The sequence below is a fragment of the Wasmannia auropunctata genome, unplaced genomic scaffold (genome assembly GCF_000956235.1).
Source record: "Wasmannia auropunctata unplaced genomic scaffold, wasmannia.A_1.0 LD336053.1, whole genome shotgun sequence".
In the NCBI taxonomy this organism is placed as follows: domain Eukaryota; kingdom Metazoa; phylum Arthropoda; class Insecta; order Hymenoptera; family Formicidae; genus Wasmannia; species Wasmannia auropunctata.
The window spans coordinates 5,046,398-5,068,439 of record NW_012026837.1 but is presented as its reverse complement, the minus strand read 5'-3'; the positions used below and the strand labels follow the sequence as shown (position 1 = coordinate 5,068,439).

General features: G+C 40.2%; 1 protein-coding gene across 1 annotated transcript; it reads left to right on the top strand.

Annotated features, from left to right (window-relative positions):
• Positions 1-4,043: 4,043 nt before the first annotated feature.
• On the top strand, positions 4,044-21,919 carry LOC105451229 (nose resistant to fluoxetine protein 6). Its single transcript, XM_011691559.1, has 12 exons — positions 4,044-4,679; positions 14,331-14,486; positions 15,143-15,363; positions 17,792-18,000; positions 18,200-18,455; positions 19,419-19,579; positions 19,665-19,833; positions 20,048-20,241; positions 20,404-20,533; positions 20,619-20,811; positions 20,901-21,046; positions 21,181-21,919. Exons 1-12 carry the CDS (start codon positions 4,409-4,411, stop codon positions 21,325-21,327), a joined length of 2,253 nt encoding a protein of 750 aa, XP_011689861.1. The 5' UTR covers positions 4,044-4,408; the 3' UTR covers positions 21,328-21,919.
• Positions 21,920-22,042: the final 123 nt, after the last annotated feature.

Here is a 22,042-nt window from a genome sequence, read left to right as displayed (position 1 = left end):
GATAGACATCAAGTTTGCACTTTCTTAACGAATATAAATTAACTCTTAGCATTTATCGAACTGTGTCGAAATTCGTGATTCGCCGGCACGAAGCGACCCAGCAAACACCGAATATAATTGCCATATAGCATAGATATAAAACGTGTGAATTTACATATATGTTATATGGCAGTTGTGTCTGTGTGTAAACATGTATTAGCATAAACTCGAGGCGATCCTTTCGACTATGACAAATTGATAACAAAAACCTTCGAACAAACTTTCGATCGCTATTATTACTTTCGGATCTGTCAAGGACCACCGCGACGACGCGACAGTCGTGACGTACAGCGAGAGAATTAATTAGTGCCGTCGCGAAAATGAGGCGATAACGAAATTTGATTCCTTCTTTTTTTTTAATATTTTTTTTAAGTGAACAGAGGTGACCGCGATTGACATGAGACCCGTGGCGTGGCAAATGTCGCGAATGTTGCAACGAGAACGTTGTAAGGAATGCAACTCGTCGAGAGTCCCCGACCCAGTGTCACTATTACGATTCACTCTGCCTAGGAGAGTGCTCGAGCTACGATCAAATGTATGCGTATGCATGCGTATGACACCTTTGAAATTGTTTTGTTACAAGCCAAGTGCGTAGAGAGACTCGCGCAATGTGCCGCGTTAAGCCTCGAATCGATTTGAGTTAAATTCAGATTTAGATCTAATTAGTTTATAGATTTAGCGAATATCTTACAATTAGTCAAGTGTTAACAATATTAATTTTAACTCTTCGAAGAAAAATGAAATTTTAAGTCACTAAATTATTCATTTGTGTTTGAGAACTGCAAAAATCGTAATATCGTAGCAAAAATATACATTCACTTTTTCTTTAAAAAATATCAAATTACATAAACGAATAATTAAATTGCTGATTGATACAAAATAATTTTATTTTTTTAACATTTTAAATATTATAATATTTAGAATATTTAAAATATTAAAACATTTTCAAATATGTAATAGTGAAAGTATATAATAATAATGAAAGGACACCGTACATATGTGGAACGATCGATTTTCAATAATCTCCGTTAAAATATATATTTTATTCGAAAGAATAAGTAAGAGAATGATAGAATCAATCATTGATCAATCAGTTTATTGATAATTGAATAATAAACAGTTGTGAGAGCTCGCAAACGATGACCGAGTTTCTGTATCTTGAATTAGGTTACAGCATCTCGATTAGAGAATGTCTGTGCAAATGCATGGCATTGTGCGATAACGGCACGTGTCGAGAGTTAATTAGACTTTCAAATCGGCAACACTTACACCTTTTAAGTCGACAAAGAGGCGCGTACGTGAGAACTGACATGGACAAGGGAAAAGAAATTTCGGTAGGAAAAGATCTCGAGTAGTACGAAACGTCGCGGATATATCACTTTATTCATATGACGTCTACTAATCTCGCGATTTATTGAAAAGTCCAGTTCTCAGATATGTGAAACGACCAACCCTGAACTCGCGCCTGATTTCCACGAAAAGATAAGATCTATCCGACCGGTTGTTCAGCGAGTAATCGAGAGCTAAGCTGACCGTCGACACGTCGGGCACCCTTGCACCACTAGCCAACATCCAGTCGATCGCCTTCGACGCCCATCCAGTCGATCTTTGCGTTTGATTTATAGTATCTTTTTATAGCGCGACATTGCGTGCTTTCGACGTGTAATGCTATTGCGCAATAAGTGATGGGATTTTGCATACAATAATTTCTAACGCTCCTTGACTTATACTAACCGGCCGCGAATAATCAACCTGTGACAGTCTAATATGTTAATAATCGCGAGATATTGCAACATATTTTTCTAGTACTCGATGATAATTAGAATGGATTGCATACGTACGCGTGTACGTCAAATGACGACCTTGGATCAAAATTAAACCCCGTGGAAAGCAAGGCGAGCGTGTACTGGACCGGAAAAGGAATCAACAAAAAAAGAAATAAGTACAGCGCAAGGCACCGCTTTTTACATTGTTTTCGTTTAAATCGAGCGCGACTTATTATTTGTCCCGTCTTATTATTTACTATCGCGCGTGCGCGTCAGCGGAATTTTCGCTACGCTGTATGTATACTACAACATCGCCGTAAACGCGGATGCCAGCATATTTCGAGCGATATCGACAAAAATAGTCTTACACTACCATACAAGAGCTTTGTTACGCGAGATGGCTTGTAAGATAAAAAAATTTATGTTGCCAGAATTGTTTTACAAGATAAAAAGATGGTTTGCATTTTTCTTTTTAAAAATTAAAAGATCTGACAAATACGGTTTTCTTTTGTTCGTGCTTTACATAACGAAACGGTTAGGACTTGGATGATAATCGCCATTTTTCAAGGCCGTAACTGTTAACAGAAAATATGTTCGGTTAGGACAAAGACGGTAACGGAATGCCTCAAGGATAGCTTTAATTGCAGGCTGATCTCGAAGCCATCAGCACCGTTCCGCTTATGAATGACCGCACTAAAACCGCCGTCGAATCCTAATCGATTGCCGCGCCGTTGAACAATATCGAATCTAAATGTGTCTTTGTTGCAACGGCACACCTCGTTACAACGTGACGGATAGCGCGTTAAATTCTAAAGGTACCAACTCATGTGTCAGTCATTTATTGACGCGCGCGTCACGAGTCATAATTTATAACAATCTCTTTTTGTCGGAAACAATTATAATTTTTGTGTGTAAAGAATGATTTTGTTGAAAGGTCTAAAAATTTTGCTGAATACAGATCTGAAAATTAACTCTTGTTGAATCATCAAAAAATTTTGTTTGAATGTTAAAAATGGTAAGCATATATAAAACGTTTTGATATTTTAGTAATTATTTTGATTTTTCAACAAAATTATTTTAATTATTAAACAAAAATTATCTTCAGATCTGTATCCAGCAAAATTGTTCTTTCCGTCTGTGAGCTCAGGTCTTCACTTGCACACAAACTTTTGAACACTGGCGACAAACGCGATGACGCTTTTGCAGTTGGATAAATTCAACTGTAAACGCGTCAAACGCGACAGTGCTATAGAAGTCATTACCCAGACAGAAATGATCGGTCCAAAAGACGTCGATTCGATGTGCCTGTTATGATTATTTGTGCCTTGTTACACTTAATTTAGCTATTTCTCAAATGACGCGTGACGCGCGCGTCAAATGACGCGCATATGAGTAGGTACCTTAACGCGGCGACGCTGCGCGCGGCGTAATTTTCCCTTTCATCGAGTCGTTCACGAACTGCGATTTCATTCTCTTACATAAATTTTCCTTCTATAATCGCTACTATCCTCAAATGTATACGCGTTTGTGATTCACTTTCACGCTGACCCTGAGGCCCGTTCGTTTCGTCGCTCTCGCACACGTGCAGTTTCAAGTTGCGAAGGCGTGTAACCATTTTTGAGAAACACGGGAAAATCACTTCTTTTTTTTTAATACAAGAACCGTGACAGATGTGCAATCGCTTTAAGGCAATTATACAAATGACCGCGGTGATGAATAATAATCTTCTTAATTTGTCAAAAATTTAAATATTAACACGCCACTCAATTCGTTTAGTCACGCGAAAATCCCCCGGTAATTTTTTTTTGTTTTGTTTAGATGCACCTATCTGGAGCTCTCGGAATCCCAAATTATTTTTTTTCCTTCTTTTAGGTGCTTTCGTGGTTTCGAATAAAAAACCGGCCGAAAAAGTGACTCAACGTCTTCGCAACGATGGGCAGGGATTTTCGTACCGACGCGGACGTTCCAGGAATTTTTAGTTCGAATATTTCATGGCCATTGTTAAGCCTTCTCGAACCACCAACGCGCGACGCGTTTCGTCGTGAGCAACTCCTTCGCGCAGTTACATCTATTCACTCAATTTTTTTTTTGTTTTCGACGGCGAGGTCCTCGAAACGGAAAGAGTGGGAGCGAAGCGACGAGCGGCGGCGTGTGTACGTGCGGGGCACGGCATCCACCCCTCTTCTCCGGCCTCCCTATCGGCAAGGTGGCACACAGGTGACTTCGTCGTTCCGCGATCGAACCGCGATCACTCGTAAAGCTCGCGTTCGAACAGCCAGGCAATTGGGAGATCGCGAATACACAGCCCGTACGTGTCGTTCGCTCCGACCGGCCGGGTACTATATACGATACGGTCTTCACGAGAGATAGAGCACCTTCGGTGATTCGGATAACAAAATCTTCACCGAATGTCGGCTTCCCGATGACGATCGCGCAAATGCGAACGTGATCCACGATCGATCTCTTGAGAGAAAGAGAGAGACCTACGATCGCGGGCACGAATCGTTTTGAACCGTCCGATTATACTCCCGCGGCGTGAAACACTTGTTCGTCCGTTCGGCGCGTAAAGAGCGTTGTTTGGAGGGCTCGTTGGAGGGGGCGAAATGGGGACATTTGTGAGGATTTGGGCGATTTTCTGTCTGATCGGTTTGTCGCGCGCCGAGTCGCCGGTGGAGGTCTTGACATCCTCGAGCAGTCTCGGCACCTTCGAGGAAGAGGACATACTACGCGTGCTTGAGCGCAACAAGACCGACACGACGAAGAACTTCACTTTCGTCGAGCTGATCAGCAGCCTCGGCAATTACACGATCGACACCGAGAAAGATCTATGGAGTGACGACAGGCCGGAAGTGCATCACACGAATCCGCACTATGGTGAGTGATAGTCCAGAGCTCCATTACGTTATCTACGCGAAGACAGTATAGAATATCTATACTCTATCGGATACTCTCTCTCTCTCTCTCTCTCTCTCTCTCTCTCTCTCGTAACACACAAGTTTGCGAAATTGAGTTTGATGTTATCTAACATTTCGCCAATCGTATTTCGCAAGGCTGAAATTGTATTTTTTGTGAAGATTAACATAAAATGTCAAGAGATAATGATTGCTCATGAGAAACGTGATGAATTTTAGTTTCACTAATTGATACTTCATCGTCAAATCGTTCAAATGTGTTTCAATTTAATTTTAATTTAATGAACAAATCTGCACGTGCGGCCGAACTGAATAAGTGGCTAAACGAGTAAACAAGTGACTTTCCGGTAAATGGTACCTCTGTATACATTTTTAATTCAGCGGGTGCCACTCGCGTGGCACGAACGAGTAAATAATTTCAGAACTCGTTGATGTGTTGATAGGTTGATAGGCCGCGGTGCATATCGTCATTTGTAGCAATCGCGTGCACCGACTTCATCTTTTAAACATTAGCCGTTAATTGTAAAATCCACTCGCGACAATCGAAATTCGCACCTGCCGGCGCGCGCGCGCGCTAGCTCTCGTAATTAACAAAATGCTATTAACCTTTGATCGAGCGCGAATGGAATGGAATAAACACACACGCGCCTATACTCTTGAACGCTAAAAGTAATTGACTTCGATGATTTGTCGAAATTTATAGCGAGAAAGGAGCGGAGATTCCGCGATTCGTACTAATTTTCCCCTCGCGAGCCTGCGGTAAAACGTGTAATCGCTGCACTTTTACAAATCGAAGGCCGTACGCCGCGTGCATTTATTCCACCTGCGTGTATACTCGCGCGAATGCCGATCACGTTGATTCACAAGTACATCAAGTAACGTAAGAAAGATTCGGCGTATATATCGGAGCTGCCTTCTTTCGATTCCGAGAATGTCCAAACGGCGCCGACTCGAGTCTCGGATAGAAGAAGAAATTATTTCAATCCTCCGTACAAATATAGCGCGTCTGCGATCCGATCGTCTGGTATAACCAAGGATATCCTCACCGGAGGATTCTTTATCGACATATTTTGTCGAAGTCGAGCGCGGCGAGGAATGCATGCGTCCGCAGAAAACCGCACTGACCTTAATTGCCGTACTGATACTCGCGGTATACTTTATACCTCGATATATAGGCTCTCAGGAGCTGACTCTTAAATAAACTCTTTTAATTTTACTACGCGATTAGTCAATAACTTAATCAATTTTCTTTACTTTTTATTTCATGAAATTGAGAAGAATTTGAGAAAGATTGTGTTTGAGAAGATCACGTACATTTAGATTCAGTCATTCTCTTTTTTTTCTATTATCAAAATTTACAAGATATCAAAGGACGATATTTCGACACGCGCGAGAGCGACATTTAGCGGCGGTATATCGTATACGCATTATGCGCCGATGCACCGGCGAACGTGACTGCAGTACTTGCGGTGTGACATAACCGAAGTCTTGAAGATTTCAATGTAGGAAATCACCTCACGAAAGGTATGTCGACATTTCGGCATACTTTTAATACAAACCGTTAGCAAACCACTGGCGATTCGAGAGCGTTAAGAGTCCAGGGATTCACAATATATTTTTACAATGTATACTAAATTGAAATATAAAATAAATAAATTAAAATATTTAATTATTAAATTAATTAAAATAAATTAAATTTTATATATATTTCAAATGTTTATATTTTGTATTGTCACATCTTTGTACTTAACGCGTCAGTATATTAAAATAATAGACAATTTAACGCGTGACAAACTTTAATATCTTATAATTAATTTCCGAAATAATTTATAACGCGTTTATAACCCTACATCTGTGCGTAATTATTATTTGAACATAATAACTTCGTTCACGTCCCATCAGCCATGACTAACTCAGACATATATTGTCATTAACGTATCCGCCTAGATCCGCTTGTACTTTTAACAATCCAAACCAGTCATTCGTTACGCGACGGGTTTCGACGGTAAGAATCTGATTTCCTATATAGTTTATCAATTGAATAGCTGATGTATAACTCATTTGGGAAACCGGTTATGTTCGCCAAATTATGAGCGCGTAAGTTAGAGATGCAGCAAAAAAAGAAAAGGGGGAGGTCCAGGTATTCCTTATTCGCATACATTTTGTACAACATCCGCTATAAAACGGGTTTCCACAGGCTTAGACTTGGGTATTTGTGACGAAAAGTCCTGTTAAGAGCGATTTCGATCGGAGATTTCGGATTCTCGTTGCCGTGACCTTCTTTCCTGGACGGATAATTAACTTCGGTTTTCTTATCGTTCGCGTCTCTTTAATGCGTAACATCCGCATCTGATTTGAAGTGATTACTTCGCTGTTCTAAGAGACGTGTTTTTTGCAGCGCTGATGCTGTAACGATCGCTTGTCAGATCCAAGCTACCGCTCATTATAGTCTGGTTATAACAAATGGACTTGAGTTATGTTTTTAAATTGATTCAACCTTTAACTATCTGCACACGATAACCCGCAATACGCAACGCGCGTTACTCGCGCGTGGTAGTACGCATGTAATTCAACGTTACGCGCCGCTGTATTAAGCGCGTGTGAGTCACGGGCTATATCCGTTAAGCAAATGCCTACCTGATTTATACAAGATTCGAAGCTGAAATTGGGAACTTGATCGTGGAAACGTCGTCTATACTAAAAAAATCTTTCCCCCAAAAAAATCTTCAGAGATGCGTAAGCGACGATTGGGAAATTCAGATTTTACGCAAAACTCATCTCTGTAATTATTTACGTAAGCGGGTATATTTTTTCTTCACATGTAATATAATATTTTACATTATTTTACAATTAATATGTAGAACAGTGTCGTTCCAATTTCAATATTTTTCAATATTGAAAAGATTATATTGATTGAAAAGTTTCTTCGGCTGATGTATTTACAGACAAGAGTGGCTCAGATATTAATCATACAATATTGCATATTTGATAAAATTCATCTAATAATTTAATAGATATCGCAAAAAGAGACGTATCGATAAAAAAAAGAATCAAGAAAGCGTTAAATTGAAAAATTCAGCTATATTAAGAATTTGAAAAAATTTTATATATAGTATGTATGATATAAAAAGACAGACTTAAAGATTTAGTACTTCTTGATACATTTTTTTTTTAAATATTGTGATCAACGGTCTCTGCCGATGAAAAAAAGCATTCATCAGAATCAGATTTACGAGCGTATAACAGGTCATTTTTCGACTATATCTGAAGTTCAGAAATTATATATTTTCCATTAATTGGAAATCAAATTTCGGCATAATTCGGAAGAACGAGAGTTTTTTTAAATGTCACATTATTTAATTATTTAATGTCACCTTGACTTTTATATGCGCCTTATCGTCATATCTATTTCCACCGGAGAATTGAATTCACCTTGATTTGCTCTATAATTTTTCTTACAAAGCAGCCGACATAAGAAAAAAATTTAGGTTCGGCCGTGCCGAATTCTATAATTTCGATGCTTCGATTTCTAATTCGGATTTCCCATCGCCGCAGGCGCGGCGGGGATTCGTAGAGTGTGTCCCAACGCATGTTAAATTATTACAGAATCGAGAGGAGAGAATTCTTGAAGGCACCGTCACACAAATGGAATAAGGAAACGGTAAATTTATTATTGTGGAAATTAGCCAGACCAAAGTTCGTCGTGCAATTGAACTTCGTCCGTCGCTTACTCACCACGTCATTAATCGTACGTCATTAATCGAGGAATGCTGTCGAATTTCCACCGCACGCGGATTGTCGCTCGCGACTCCTTTGGTAGCGGAAAGTAAATATTATCACATGCTGCATTACGCAACGCACGTAGCATGTGCAGCATTGCCGGTGGACCGAGGTAAGGTCGGGAATGCGGCAGTATATTCAATGGTTCATGGTCATTACCGTCGGTACCCGCATGATCTGTAACGATACTTGAAACAATGAATATACCCTGTATAAGGGCTTCAGTTAATTGTAAGTGCGCTGCACTTACATCGATGATGCTGTGTACAGCCACGGTAATCGATTCTGTCTCTCGGAAATTATCACATACCCAGAAATGATCACTTTTCTACATTAATGCATATATAGTCCATGCACGATTTCGTTTCGTTAATCGTGCATGGACCATGATGAATATTAATGTAGAAAAGTGATCACTTCTGAGTGAAAATTTCTTTGTGAAAATTTCCGAGGGACAGAATTGAGTACCGTGGGTGTATGAGTGAATGTTTCATAGGAAAATTCAGCGCAGGGCAGCGTTCAGAAATTTCGCCCGGGTGCATCTAGATATCATTTTAACATTCGGTAAGTAACAAGGATAAAATGACATACCGTGAATCCCTGAACGCACCCCTGCTTTCCACCTCTGCAACTATATAAACTTGATTCCCTTGCCACTTGCCCACTCCCGTCTTTCGTCTCGGTGTCTCGTTTGATGATACAATGTATACTAATTTCGATACGATTCTCAATTTGAATTCACATCTGTAGGATAATCTAGCGAAAGTTTCCTAACCTTCACACTAATAGGTTTAATAGCCTATAAAGATATGGGTGAATGAGAGAAGGATTAACCTTCGAAATCAAGGTCTTCTATCAAAGTCTTCTCGGCCATGGTCAATAAAAGTTATATTTGGCACGTAATTAAATCTCTGTGTGTGTGTGCGCGCGCGCGCGTGTGTGTTCTATGTTAATATTTTAACGATTAGCTAATGTAATGCAATGCGTTACTTTCGTATAAATATACATAGAATGCAGATTATAGAAATTTCTAATATCATTATAGGTATTATATCGTACACAAATCCGTAGATAAGTGACACAACGTGTAATCGTTGCCGTTGCGACACAACCGTTGCTTCCTACCGAAAATAATTGAATTTTAGATGACTAAAACTCACCGATATGCGTGCATGTTTCTCAGAAAACTTTCAGATGTAACGTGAGGAGACGATGTGAAAGTAATAAACAACTGATTAGTGAATAAAATATCCGATGAAAGTTCAGTCAAGGTCCCAATCGGAATTGCTAATTCGTCATTTCTTAACTGCTTTAATTTTTGGAACAGTAAGACAAGAGTAAGAAGAGATAAACCGATACGTGACTAATCAATTACCTGAGATTTACGGTGTACAGCATCGGTGTACGGCGTACGGTATCATTTCACTAAATCCTGCGCAATGCATACGTTGATATAGCAAGAGACGCGGCAACGTCTCGCGCCAAGAAATTTTATTGATAAAGTACGTATTTAATTCGTGAACGAGACGTGCTTCTCGAGAATGAGAACGCTTTTCTGAAGATAAATTGTTATTCGAAAGATGCAGATATCGGAGAAGAGCGTAGACTTTTTACAATGAGATATCGCAGACAAATGCAGTCGATGGATGGATGGATATACGAATATATGAGGCGCCCACCGCAAAAGTGGCCCAACTGTAAAAATTCCTATTTTAAAGCGCTAATGATTTCATATTTAACGCATCGTGGCTTTGATAGTAATTTTAAAGTGTTAATAGTTTCACAAGCTATTATATAACTTACGAGACTATTAACGCTTTAAAATAGAGGAAACCGAGCGTTAAACGTCTCATAATGCGTGCGTTTCTCTTTCCGATTTTATGCCATTCAGGATACACCGTCGTCGTGGTGTTTGCAAAAAATTCCGCAAAATAACGAAATGAGGAATGCGTACAAAGAGACGCCTTGATTCCTTGTCGCCGCTTTCGGTGGAAAGTCCTTGCCGTTTAACGCATTCGGATTCGGTGGAATGCTCACTTATTGTATATATGTCCAACGTGTGAAATCGCGTGTAACCAATAAACAAGGACGCATCTGGTGAGTAAAACGTATACATTTGCAATACAATTGAGAAGGAAAGAGGGAGATACGTTCAATGTCCACACACATAACGTTTCGTAACGTAGCGTCGGTTTTATGGACATTCCGCGGTATCAGGCACACGACATTTGCCGTCGATATAACTGTTTTTCTCAACGCTTTATCCGAATAAATTGGCAATTAAATTGCAGTAGTAATCGTAATGGGTGATAATTCTTTTCTGATTGTTTATCGTCATGCAGCAAACTGATGCCTGCAGTTGCTAAAATGTCCGCGGCACGCTTTAACGCGGACACTGGAATAATTCGTCCCAAACGGAAGAAACTTTGACATTACTCACTTTTAGCAGGCGAAATGATATCTGAGATGCGATTTAATTTATTCCGGAGCGAACAAGAACATCCGACGATTTTGCTGCGAATGAGGGTTTAAAGGTTTGAGTTACGACCGAAAAGCAGGCGATAAATTTTTTTTCTAAACTATTAATTTACGCTTCAGTCACGCCTCCTTGAGACGAGTATGAAATCCACGCTGGCGCGTGGCTGGCAATGAGCGTGTTTGATGAGAAGCTAATGAAGATACACAGATACGCATCCGACCCTCCTTGCCCGCGACGCGTTAATTGCCAGCACAACAAGACGTCGTAAATCCCATTGGGAGACGTAACGATATTTACACGACGGATTGACACTGCCGATCATTATCGCGTTTCGTAATGCAATTTCGTGCTCGCACGCATAACGCAGGTAGTTCTCTGCTTTGAAAGAGTTCCAATTATCGCGCGCCTTTATGTATTACGTATCGTCGGAAGTAGGACCGCCTTATCATCTATCTGACCGCCAAACCGGTTCGGTTTCGAATTTATTAGGGCCATTAGTAGGGCCAGAAAAAAATGCGTGCTATCAGCGCTATTACTTCACTTCGTCCTTGTTTACGACTAATTAACAATAAAAATAAAATGACATGTAATAGTACTGGTGGCGCGCTTCCCGAAACCATAGTCTAGTATTATATATTTGCGCTTTTGAACCTATAAGCAGTAAAACGTAAAGCGATAATGCAATACGTTTTTCTGTCTGCTAGAGTGCTCTATTGCATTATTTCATCCTTATTCTATATAGGGCTAATTAAAGATAAAGATAAAATGGCATATAACAGCGCTGATAGTTTCCCGAAGCCATAGTCTAGCATATTTGCACCTTTGAACCTAAGCAGTAAAACATAAAGCGATAATGCAATACTGCTTACGTTTTTCTGTATGCTAGAGTGCCCTAAGGGCTCCCGTGTACAAATTTCTGTAACCGTATAATTATAAAACGTTACGTAAAAATTGGCCAACGAATAAGTGGATAGAGCAATTCATCAAGTTCGTAGAGCCCCCCTACGATTGGTTAAATTGTTCTACACACTCATTTATTGACTAATACCGTCTTACACGACTACGGGCCCAACTCTTTATGTAACGGGCGTCAATTGTGTCATTATCACGTTTGCCCGTTCAAACGCGGCCCGCGAGAAAATTCGGTTGCGCATTCGTAAGGCGACGACGATGGGATTTTTAAACGCAACGACGTCGCAGAAGATCTCTCACGAGTAAACCAACGAATTGCTCTTTCGCCCATAGGTACACCTATATGCGCGTCGCATTTTACGCGGCCAGGCAGGCAGGCAGGTTGCCACAGCCTGATCGAGCGCGGACAAACCGCGGACAAACGCTTAAGTGATTCCGTTCGCGCGGAGACGATCGCGCGCGCCGCGTCCCGATTTCGACACCGGCACCGATCGCGCGCCTCGTGTAACTCCTCTGTGAACGTCCGGCTCCATTTTCCATACTTCGATTGCCACACGTTTGCCACCGCGAGAAAATGACGTCGTAACCCCCCTCGGTGGAACAATGGAAATCGGGTCGATTATCCGCTGCCGCGGAAAGACCGCGCGCGGGCAACGAGGATGCCCTCGAAGAAAACCGCGCGCGGGCAACTGACGTAATCGATATAGCTATAATAAAAATTAAAAATCATAATATACTGGAAAATTAGAAATGCCGTATCGTTAAGATGTTTATATACACGGTTAACTGTCGTATTAACGTGCGAGCGTTTGATGCAGAATTTACAGCCGCGGTGATGCAACCGCGATAATTATAATATGCAACACACGCCACTTTCTATACACATGCAGCTTTCAAGGAGCGCCCTATCAACGCCTGCATCATTTTGTCCTTGTTTTACGACTAATTAACGAAAAAGATAAGATATACACAATATAGCGCAACGGCGCGCTTCCCGAACGCAGCCATGGTCTGGTATACTTGCGCTTTTAAAATTCGTTTTTTTTTTCTACTCAGTTCACCGACAGGCTACAGAAAATTGTGATCCGCAGTTTTTTTTTAATGAATAATAAACGATCCCGTCGACAGCAGCTTTAAAAAATTGACAAACGAAGCGTATGTGACTATTTTTTACAGTGATTTTTAAGTGCATCGTAAAATACCAAAAGAATTGATCAGAATCCGACCATCGGTTTATCGGATTCTGATCAATTCTTTCAGCATTTTACGACGCACTTAAAAATCACTATAAAAAATAGTCACATACACTTCGTTTGTCAATTTTTTAAAACTGCTGTCGACGGGATCATTTATTATTCATTAAAAAAAAACTGCTTATTTTTTAGCTATACAGAGAATTAACGCTGTAACTTATATTTGAACGACGTAAAATTAAAAGAACGATTAAATAATTTGTTATCAATAAGACCTTTTCGCATAAGTCTTGCGTCTTTAGCGCATAAAATACGTAGCTTTCAATAATACAAAAAAAAAGTTGTTCGCTCACAAATTCTATTTCAGATTATGCAATAATTATTCTTCGCATGCTATAAATTGTTAAGAATGCCTTCATTCAAGCTGCCTAATTATACATAATACTGGTTCAACGTTAATCTGGGAATACCGAGTTTGAAATTTGTACATTGACCTTCGCCATAATTTTATAATGATGTCTGCACCCAACGCGGTTCAACGACCTACATATCCACTTCTACTTCGCTCAATTTCGTCGAGTTATCTCATTAGCTCGTCTACAAGACCAGCCATCAATTCGATTATCGAATAATATAATTTGCCACGTGAAGCGAAGCTCGATTAATACTTCATTATATTGAGAGAAAAAGAGACGAGAAACGTGTTGAATTGACAAGTCAGTTTAATCTGCGCCATTCAGATCGCATTTGTGACTGTTGTAAGATAAATTGAATTACACATATTTCAGATATGGCGTTTTCAATGTAACTAATTCCGAATAATCCCAGTCGGATTACAACGAATGACTTGTACGAACCTTACCCGAAAATTTCGCTTCCGTTTGATCCCAGATTGCGTCACCGTTTGCGAACGAGCGCGCCGGGAGGTATCTTAATAGCTCTCCCGCATTATCATGTCAATGTCAGGCGCGAGCGTGGCTTTTACGTCGATAAAATTCCTCGCCCGTTTGAACACGAGGCACGTAGACGGTCTCATGCGATTTACGTGAATCCCCCGACGATGTACTAATTCGCGAGAGAGAGAGAGAGAGAGAGAGAGAGAGAGAGAGAAGGCTTTGTTTTCGCGCGACTTTCCCTTGCTTTCGCACGCTTTAATACGAGTCAAGAGTAAACTCCCTTAATACGCGATTATCTGTGATTTCCGGATATTGGGGAGGCATTAAAAGAATTCCACGCTTTTCTTTTCCAGAGGACTTTCCCGAGAAAATCGATCTCGAGGCACGCAGACTGTTGCAAATCCTTCCCCCTTACGATCCCGGCGCGGGAGGCGTCAGCGCGGAATGCAAACGACACGCCGACATCTTCCACGAGGAGCTCGCCAAGTTCACGCTGTGGGCGCTCAAAAGTAAGTGTCGACTAACCGATATCATCGAATAAGTATAATACCTATGAGTCGGAAACGCGCGACGTAAGGTCAATCGAAGATAGCGCAACTGTGATTTGAAATCAAATTACACGACAGTGTAATTATTGTACGGAAGCCTCACTTCCGAGAAGCTCCGTCCTTGGAACGAACATTGTGAGAACGGAACTCGGAATACGTACGTATACATCGATCGTAGAGCACGAAAATAAACAACGACGAACGAATTTGTATTTAATGATCCTTCACAAGTGGCCCGAATGACTGTACGGAACGCTCTATTCGTAGACCAAGCATTAATGCCGCACGCTATTCGGCACGCGGCATGAGGGATTTGGCAACGATTGCTTCAAGATATCGCGGCTGCTCGCCAGATATCTCTTTTTTTTCTTCTTTGTCCGAATTCACCTTGCTCGTCAGCGCGCAATTGTTTTTTTTCTATATCAAATGACGCGCATGTCTCACGCACGGTATAATTATCATCGTGTTTTTTTTTTTTCAACGGATGGATCAAAATTCGCTGTCGAGTTTGCTCAATGCGACCGATGACATTGAATTGCGAGGATCGTCCTCACGGCCGAGGGGGCCGGTCCCGCCTTTCTATTTTCGCAATATCGATCACCTTTCGACTGTTTTAGTGTACGACGCGACCGCGAAGGTGCCTTCCGGCCTTCTGAGCGGCAATGTCAATCAATTCGGCGACTTCGACGAGTGCGTCGGTGTCGAGGGCAAGGATGGCATCCGCGGGCAGTATTGCCTGGCGTATCTGCAGCTGGACGTCGACCAGTCCCGGCCGGACCTCAAGTACCTGCATCGCCTGCTGCATTCGCATTACGCGTTTCGTAGCAACATGACCGACGTGAGTTTGTGTGCGTGTGCGTGTGTAATGTGGCATTCTTCGCGATGCGCGCCACGTGGACCAACGTGATCGATCGTTTCGCAATCAATCACCGCATCTTATCGCGATATCTCACGTTCGCGAGCGGGAACGGCCGGTCGGATCGGCACGTATATAGAATATCAAAACCTTTATCAAGTCTTTAAACTGTTCATCGCCTTAAACTGTATTCGCTCGGCAGCCAAATTATATATACGATAAAAGCAGCACGTGCACGACCGCCTTTCTCTCTCTCTCTCTTTCTCTTTCTCTTTCTTTCAATGTATTCCGAACGAGAATACGTCACAGAAATATAATTTATTTACAGATAGATCGCATTAATAAATATAAACGATCTAATTAATGTAACGACACGCAGAAAAAGGATTGGCCAACGCAGCTAAAATATAGCCGTGGCAGCAAGGTGTGTCTTTAAAATAGGGACAGCTAATATCATTACTGCCAAAAATGCTAAATTTATTAAAATTGTTAAAATTTAATTTTTTGCTACAGCAAAAAATCTTTGCTGCAGCTAGAATCAAATGACGTTTAACTAATTCTATTGAGAAATATCCAAACTTTTAAATTTTTTAACAAAATCATTCTTTCCGTATGCTGCACTTTCATAGCTACTCCTGTTAAAATACGCTTTTATTTTAGCTAATAAAATTGTATCACGCAACAAATATATTTTATTTTTAATAGATAACTTTTAGTAATGACAGCAAAGTTCGAACTAACTACTGATAATGCTAAGTCATTTTTTTGCGTGGAGATACACGAGCGTTAAAGTTTTTAACCGGGAAAATAATCGACCGTATATAGGAATCGCGTAACTTCCGTGTGAAAAATGTATTTCCATATCGGTATTTCCCCGCGCGGACTTTTAATGCTCCCGGTATTTTAATGATTCGGCGGATCATCGTCGGCGCGTATGTTTAATCCCTGCTGAATATGTAGTAGACACGTGAATCCTCCGCCGCGCAGGATTTATGTAAATCGACGCGAAGACTGGAGGGACACCGGCGCGGCGGCCGGATGTCGACGGATGAAAGACTTGCCTGTCGGCAAGCTATCGCGATGGAGACGGACGACACAGGATGAATTTTAACGGAACAAAACGGGAACTGCGTAAATAAACAGTTACTCGAAAAAAAATTGCCTGCGGACAGTATCACTGACGGCTGTCTGGAGGCCCGAGTTAAATTTAGAAGTGAGAGATTCGTTTTAGTAGCTCCGAAAAATCTGGATACACCTCACGGAAGTCACGTGACGTTATTTGTCGCGCGACACGCGTATGATTCCCGAGTAATCGGATCTCAAGGCGCAATAAGACGTTCATTTATTTCAAACGTATCGTGCAAAGAGGAAATCATATCTTTTTTCATAATTCAATGCGGCTGTTGATGAAAAAAAAATAGCCGCAGTTGAGATTCTAAAATAAGCGTGAGATAAATTACGTAGGAATGTGGATTGACGAACTATACATATAGATATAGGAAATTTGTTTTGCTTAGATATCGACAGTCCGATTATATAATGACAGACAATAATGTTGCTATACGCGTAGGTATGTATGAGACTATATGGTTAGAATAATCGTCTATAATGTTGCGTTTCGCATATCGAATTGATGTTAATGTTTATCATTCGGTATATTGTTAGCGTTGCGCTTGCAGTACGAGACGCAGCAAGAGCATTAATTATCGCTGCTTGACTGGTCAAATGCATCAATTACTCTCTGAATCGCTCGTTTCGCCTTCGTGTGAAACATGCAAATATGATTTATAAAACGTCTTCGTCTCCTTTATCCGCGCCTCACTCGCAATCGAGTGCTTTTAATAGACTTCCGCAACTCTCAAAAGCACCTGCGCGACAAGTATATTAAAATACACGCCGAGAAGGCGAGTTACGTATTAAAAGATCTCGCGGAAGATCCTCTTAGGGAAAAAAAAAAAAACATTCTATTATCGTGTCGGTTACGCATAATCGGCATAATAATAAACGTCAAGTTTCCCCAGTGTTTCTTCAAACAGCGATTTTTGTTTTCTACAGCTTTTTTTTCAATGTGTTATAAATATTTATCGAAGTGAATACATAATGGTAATTTTTTTTGTAATTTTTTACGGAGGAGCACGCGCTCCTCCGTAAAAAATTACAAAGAATAGGCGAAGAAACTGCGTAAAAGGATTAACGTGGCGAAGACAGAGTGTTATGGTAATTCCCGCGAGAATGCATAATTTGTCGGCTTCTGTTCATAAGATCTCTATCGTTCGCTGATTAATCTTTTCAACGAGAATATATAGCATTAAAATCTGTATCTGTCTGAAGCAAAGATTAGCTTTTGTCATAATTCAAATCTCTTCCATAACGCATAATATCACATAAAAGTATTTATCTTTCTTTTCAGCCCGGTCACAGAGTGCCGCGCTTCAGTAGCGTGAATTGGGCCATATGCACCCCCGCGTCGTGTACAGCCCGGGATGTGGAGGCCTCCCTTCAACATACCATCTCGAAGTACACGGCGCAGACTGGTCTCAAAATCTCGCTGCAGGTGGAGCCGAACATGTGTCAAGTGAGGCAAGAAGTCGAGCTATCAAAAGCGACTGTCGCCACTAGGTAAAGATATTTGTCTGAATCATGCCAAGTGTCTATAACTATTGCAAAGTGCACGAACTAAAATGTTATCACGCACGATAAACTTTTATCTTTAAATTCTCTACTTTTTTTAACGGGGCATTTACTGCAGCAAATCTTCGCAAAAGCGGAAACTGCTAAGCCGAATTGATTGAATAATTTTTACGTTATTTGTTTTCAGTCTTCTCTTCGTCACCGTGTCCGTTCTGACACTCGTGGCCGCGTACTGCGATCATTTCAAAATACCGGTCAGCGAATTGCTTTTATCGTTCTCTTTGAAACGCAACGTTCTGAAATTATTCTCGTTGGAGAGACCGCAAGGCGACATAGCGGCGCTCCACGGTGTTCGATTATTGAACAGCGTTCTGTTGCTCATAGCTCACAAGAGCATGGCGGTATTCTTCAACCCTTATATGAACCGAACTTACATGAGCGAGGTACGTTGCAAATTATTCATTTTCAAGAATAAATACGTAAGCATATAACTCAGAAACCGTAAATTCAAAAGATATTCGATATTATTTCTCTTTCACAAGTAAAATAACCTCTGTGAACCAGGCACTCCTACCACCAAAACGAAGTTCGATTATATGTCACAATTAAGTGCACATTTATTGCTAATTTATTGCTTCTACCCATTCGCAGGAAATTAATATCAAAAGTGGAAGTGCTTCACGTTTCGCTAGCACTCCCGAAAAACACAGAGTACTGTAAGGGAAAAAAAATAGGTATACCAACATTTTTTGCCACTTCCTTGCCCTTGTAAGATAATGCAAAGACTCACGTGTACAAGAGTAAAGCAATTCGCATTGCTGCATAATTTTTGTCTCAAAACGTTTATAGAATTTGCTCTTGAAATATCTCAGTTTGGAATTTACTACTCTTTGTGTAAGTTAAAAAAATTCATCAATAAAAAAGTAACAAAAAATTTTACCAAAAATAGGTTTACTAAAAATTGATATTTAAAGTACCTTTTTTTTTTTCTTTAGTATTTTAAACATGTTTTTCAGGAATGAGTATGCTAGCGTGTAAAGTTAACATCCCTACATTTGATATTAATTTCCTGCGAGTAAGTAGAATAGCAATAAATTCGTAACTAGAGCAATAAATCAGTAGTAAATGAATACTTAATTATAGTACAGTCAAATTTTTTAGTGATGAGCTATAGGTTTACAGAGCTGATAAAATAAACTTTCAAAAATATAATAATATGTTAGAATATAAATAAAATACATGCAATATGTTATTGGAATACAATGCGGCGTAGAATATTATTTTACAAATATTATATTTTTGTCATGTGAATAAAATTTTACGGTATTCTGATTAATCAAATTCAATTTTTCTTTTTCGTCGTGGATGCACATTGCTTGAAAATAAACGATAATTTTCCGACGTAGTTTTTAGGTAAACCGTGGACCGTCATAGGGAGAGCGGCCAGCCTGTATACCGATCCGTTCATCATGTTGTCCGGTTTATTAACGACGTATTCGTTCGTCGGTAGACTGAAGAGGAACGGAGCTTTGGACATCAAGAACGAATACTTGTCGCGTTTGCTAAGGTACTGCGACGTACGTCCCGATCAAATGAATAAAAACAAGAAAAAAAGAATGGTCCCCTTTCAATACGCGCACGTCGGATTTCAGGCTAGTGCCGACTCTAGGGGCGCTGATATTGTTCTGTACTTACATTATGCCGTACATCGGATCTGGACCGCAGTGGCCGCTGGTGGTGACCAATCACGCGGAAATCTGCAAAAGAACATGGTGGCGGAATTTCTTATTTATTCACAATTATTTCGGATTCGAGCATATGGTAGGTAAAAAAACGCGCGCAAAGTAATCGTTAGACTTAGAAGATAAAAAGATAACAACGCGATTGGAAGACACTTTAAAAAAAAAATCTGAAAAGTTTTTCTAGCAACAAATGTTAGCGATAAATTAGTTATGTACATTTCAATGCGTCTCTGACTGGCTTCCAGCCTGTTTACGCCGAGAGACAGAAATCCATTGTTCTCCATTGCTTTCAGTGTCTTACGCACACGCATCATGTAGGAATTGACACGCAACTGTTCGCGATTTCACCCCTGCTGGTGTTGATCCTGTACAAAAAGCCAAAGATCGGCGCTATTGTACTCGGTATAATAGCCTCGGTATCGACGCTATTGAGATTCTACGTCACGTATACCAAAGATCTCAACAATTACGTGTACTACGGCACGTCGTAAGTAAATCACGTTAATTTAATTGCCAATCACGTTTGCGAGTGGCTATTAAAACAAGAGAGGAGATCGATTCCGATTATGTATTATTCACACGCGTTTGCAGTTAAAACGAGAAAAGACATCGATATTCCGATAATGTATTATTCATATCTCGTTCTCAGGATAAGACAATTATTCGACACCGCGGATTACTCCTACACGTTACCGTCGCACCGATTGACCGTTTACATCGTCGGTATCTTCGCGGGTTACTTGCTGCGGAATATACCCAAGGACTTTAAGCTGGGCACAGTGAGTGCATTGAATTGTCTACGTGTACATACACGGACACTTGCGACGAAGGAAAAAAAGCCAAGCTAATTTTTCGCGTTTCCAGACAGCCCTCTACACAGGCTGGACCGTGAGCGGCCTGATGTTCCTAGCGGCTTTCGTCGGGCCCTCCAAAATGGGCTCGATCGATTACGTGTACGACCCGATTCACGCGGCTACCTACAACGCGTTCGCTCCCATCGGTTGGTGCGGCCTGTTCCTCTGGATAGCGATAACGCAGCACACCGGCAGTTCAAACGGTAATTTTATAACCGAATCGTCGCATTTGACATTCGAAAATTGACGTCTTGCAAATAGCAATTATCGAATAACGCGTGTCGCATCGCAGGATTCTTGAACAGACTGTTCTCCTGGCGAGGATTTCTCGTTACCACGAGGATCAGTTACGCCGTTTATCTAACGCAATTCCCGATATTTTTCTACAACGTTGGGCAAACCCGCACCGCGGAACACTATGAATTTTTCAAGATATTGGTAAGTCTTGCGCTTAAAACAGACGCAAAATTCGGTTCGACATATCTCTCTTGAGAGCGTTTCTCTCCCTTATCTATTTATAAAATTATTTAATTGAATGCAATCTTATTTTAAACGTCTGTAATTTGTTTCAGATAAATCTGAAAGAGTTATCATGGATTCTTCTCATGTCGGTAGTTCTCACGCTACTGTTCGACACACCGTTCCAGAACCTAAAAAATTATATATTGAAAAAACCGGCGTTGAAACAGGATACAGCGAAATCCTCCAAAGTGGAATAATTTTATTATTTTAATTTTATATCAATTTTGACCAAATATTTTAGCTTGACTACAATATCTCGTCTACGGCGCACTTTGTACATAGCGTTTTTTTAATTAAACTTTTAATAATTAACGTGTAGATAAATTACGGTACGATACGAGGTACTATAGAAAGAGAGAATTGAGAGAAGAAATTATTTAGTGAAAATTTTTTAATTCAAACTTTCTTTATGTAGGAAAATTATGTAGCAATTAGCGGAATGCACGCAAATGAGAAGTGTGCTTATAAAAAGGTTTCTCCCTTTTTTTTAATGAATATCGACCGACTCCCATTGTGTAATTAAAAGTAATATTCATTACATTTTTATACAGCAATAAATGTGGCTATAAGAATAATTGTAAATATTAGTTCCTCGTTAAATTCTCGTGCAATTTAATTTAAAGAATACTATTCTTACACTCAGGCATAGTACTACGTAATTTGTAATTACTACGTAATGATGCATACGGATTGGCGCTGCATGCTTCAATCCTTATCCTTTATAGAAGCAATAAAGATATAGAAGATTAATAAATAATGTAAAATAATAAATATTTCAAGAGGTAAAAATTTTGGTATCTCTTTCTACATATCATGGCAGATACGTAGTCAATAAAAAACATAAGCGATCACAATTAGTATGTTTTGCAATCAATTGGTATTGCTCATTTAATTGCACGTTGATGAAGGAAG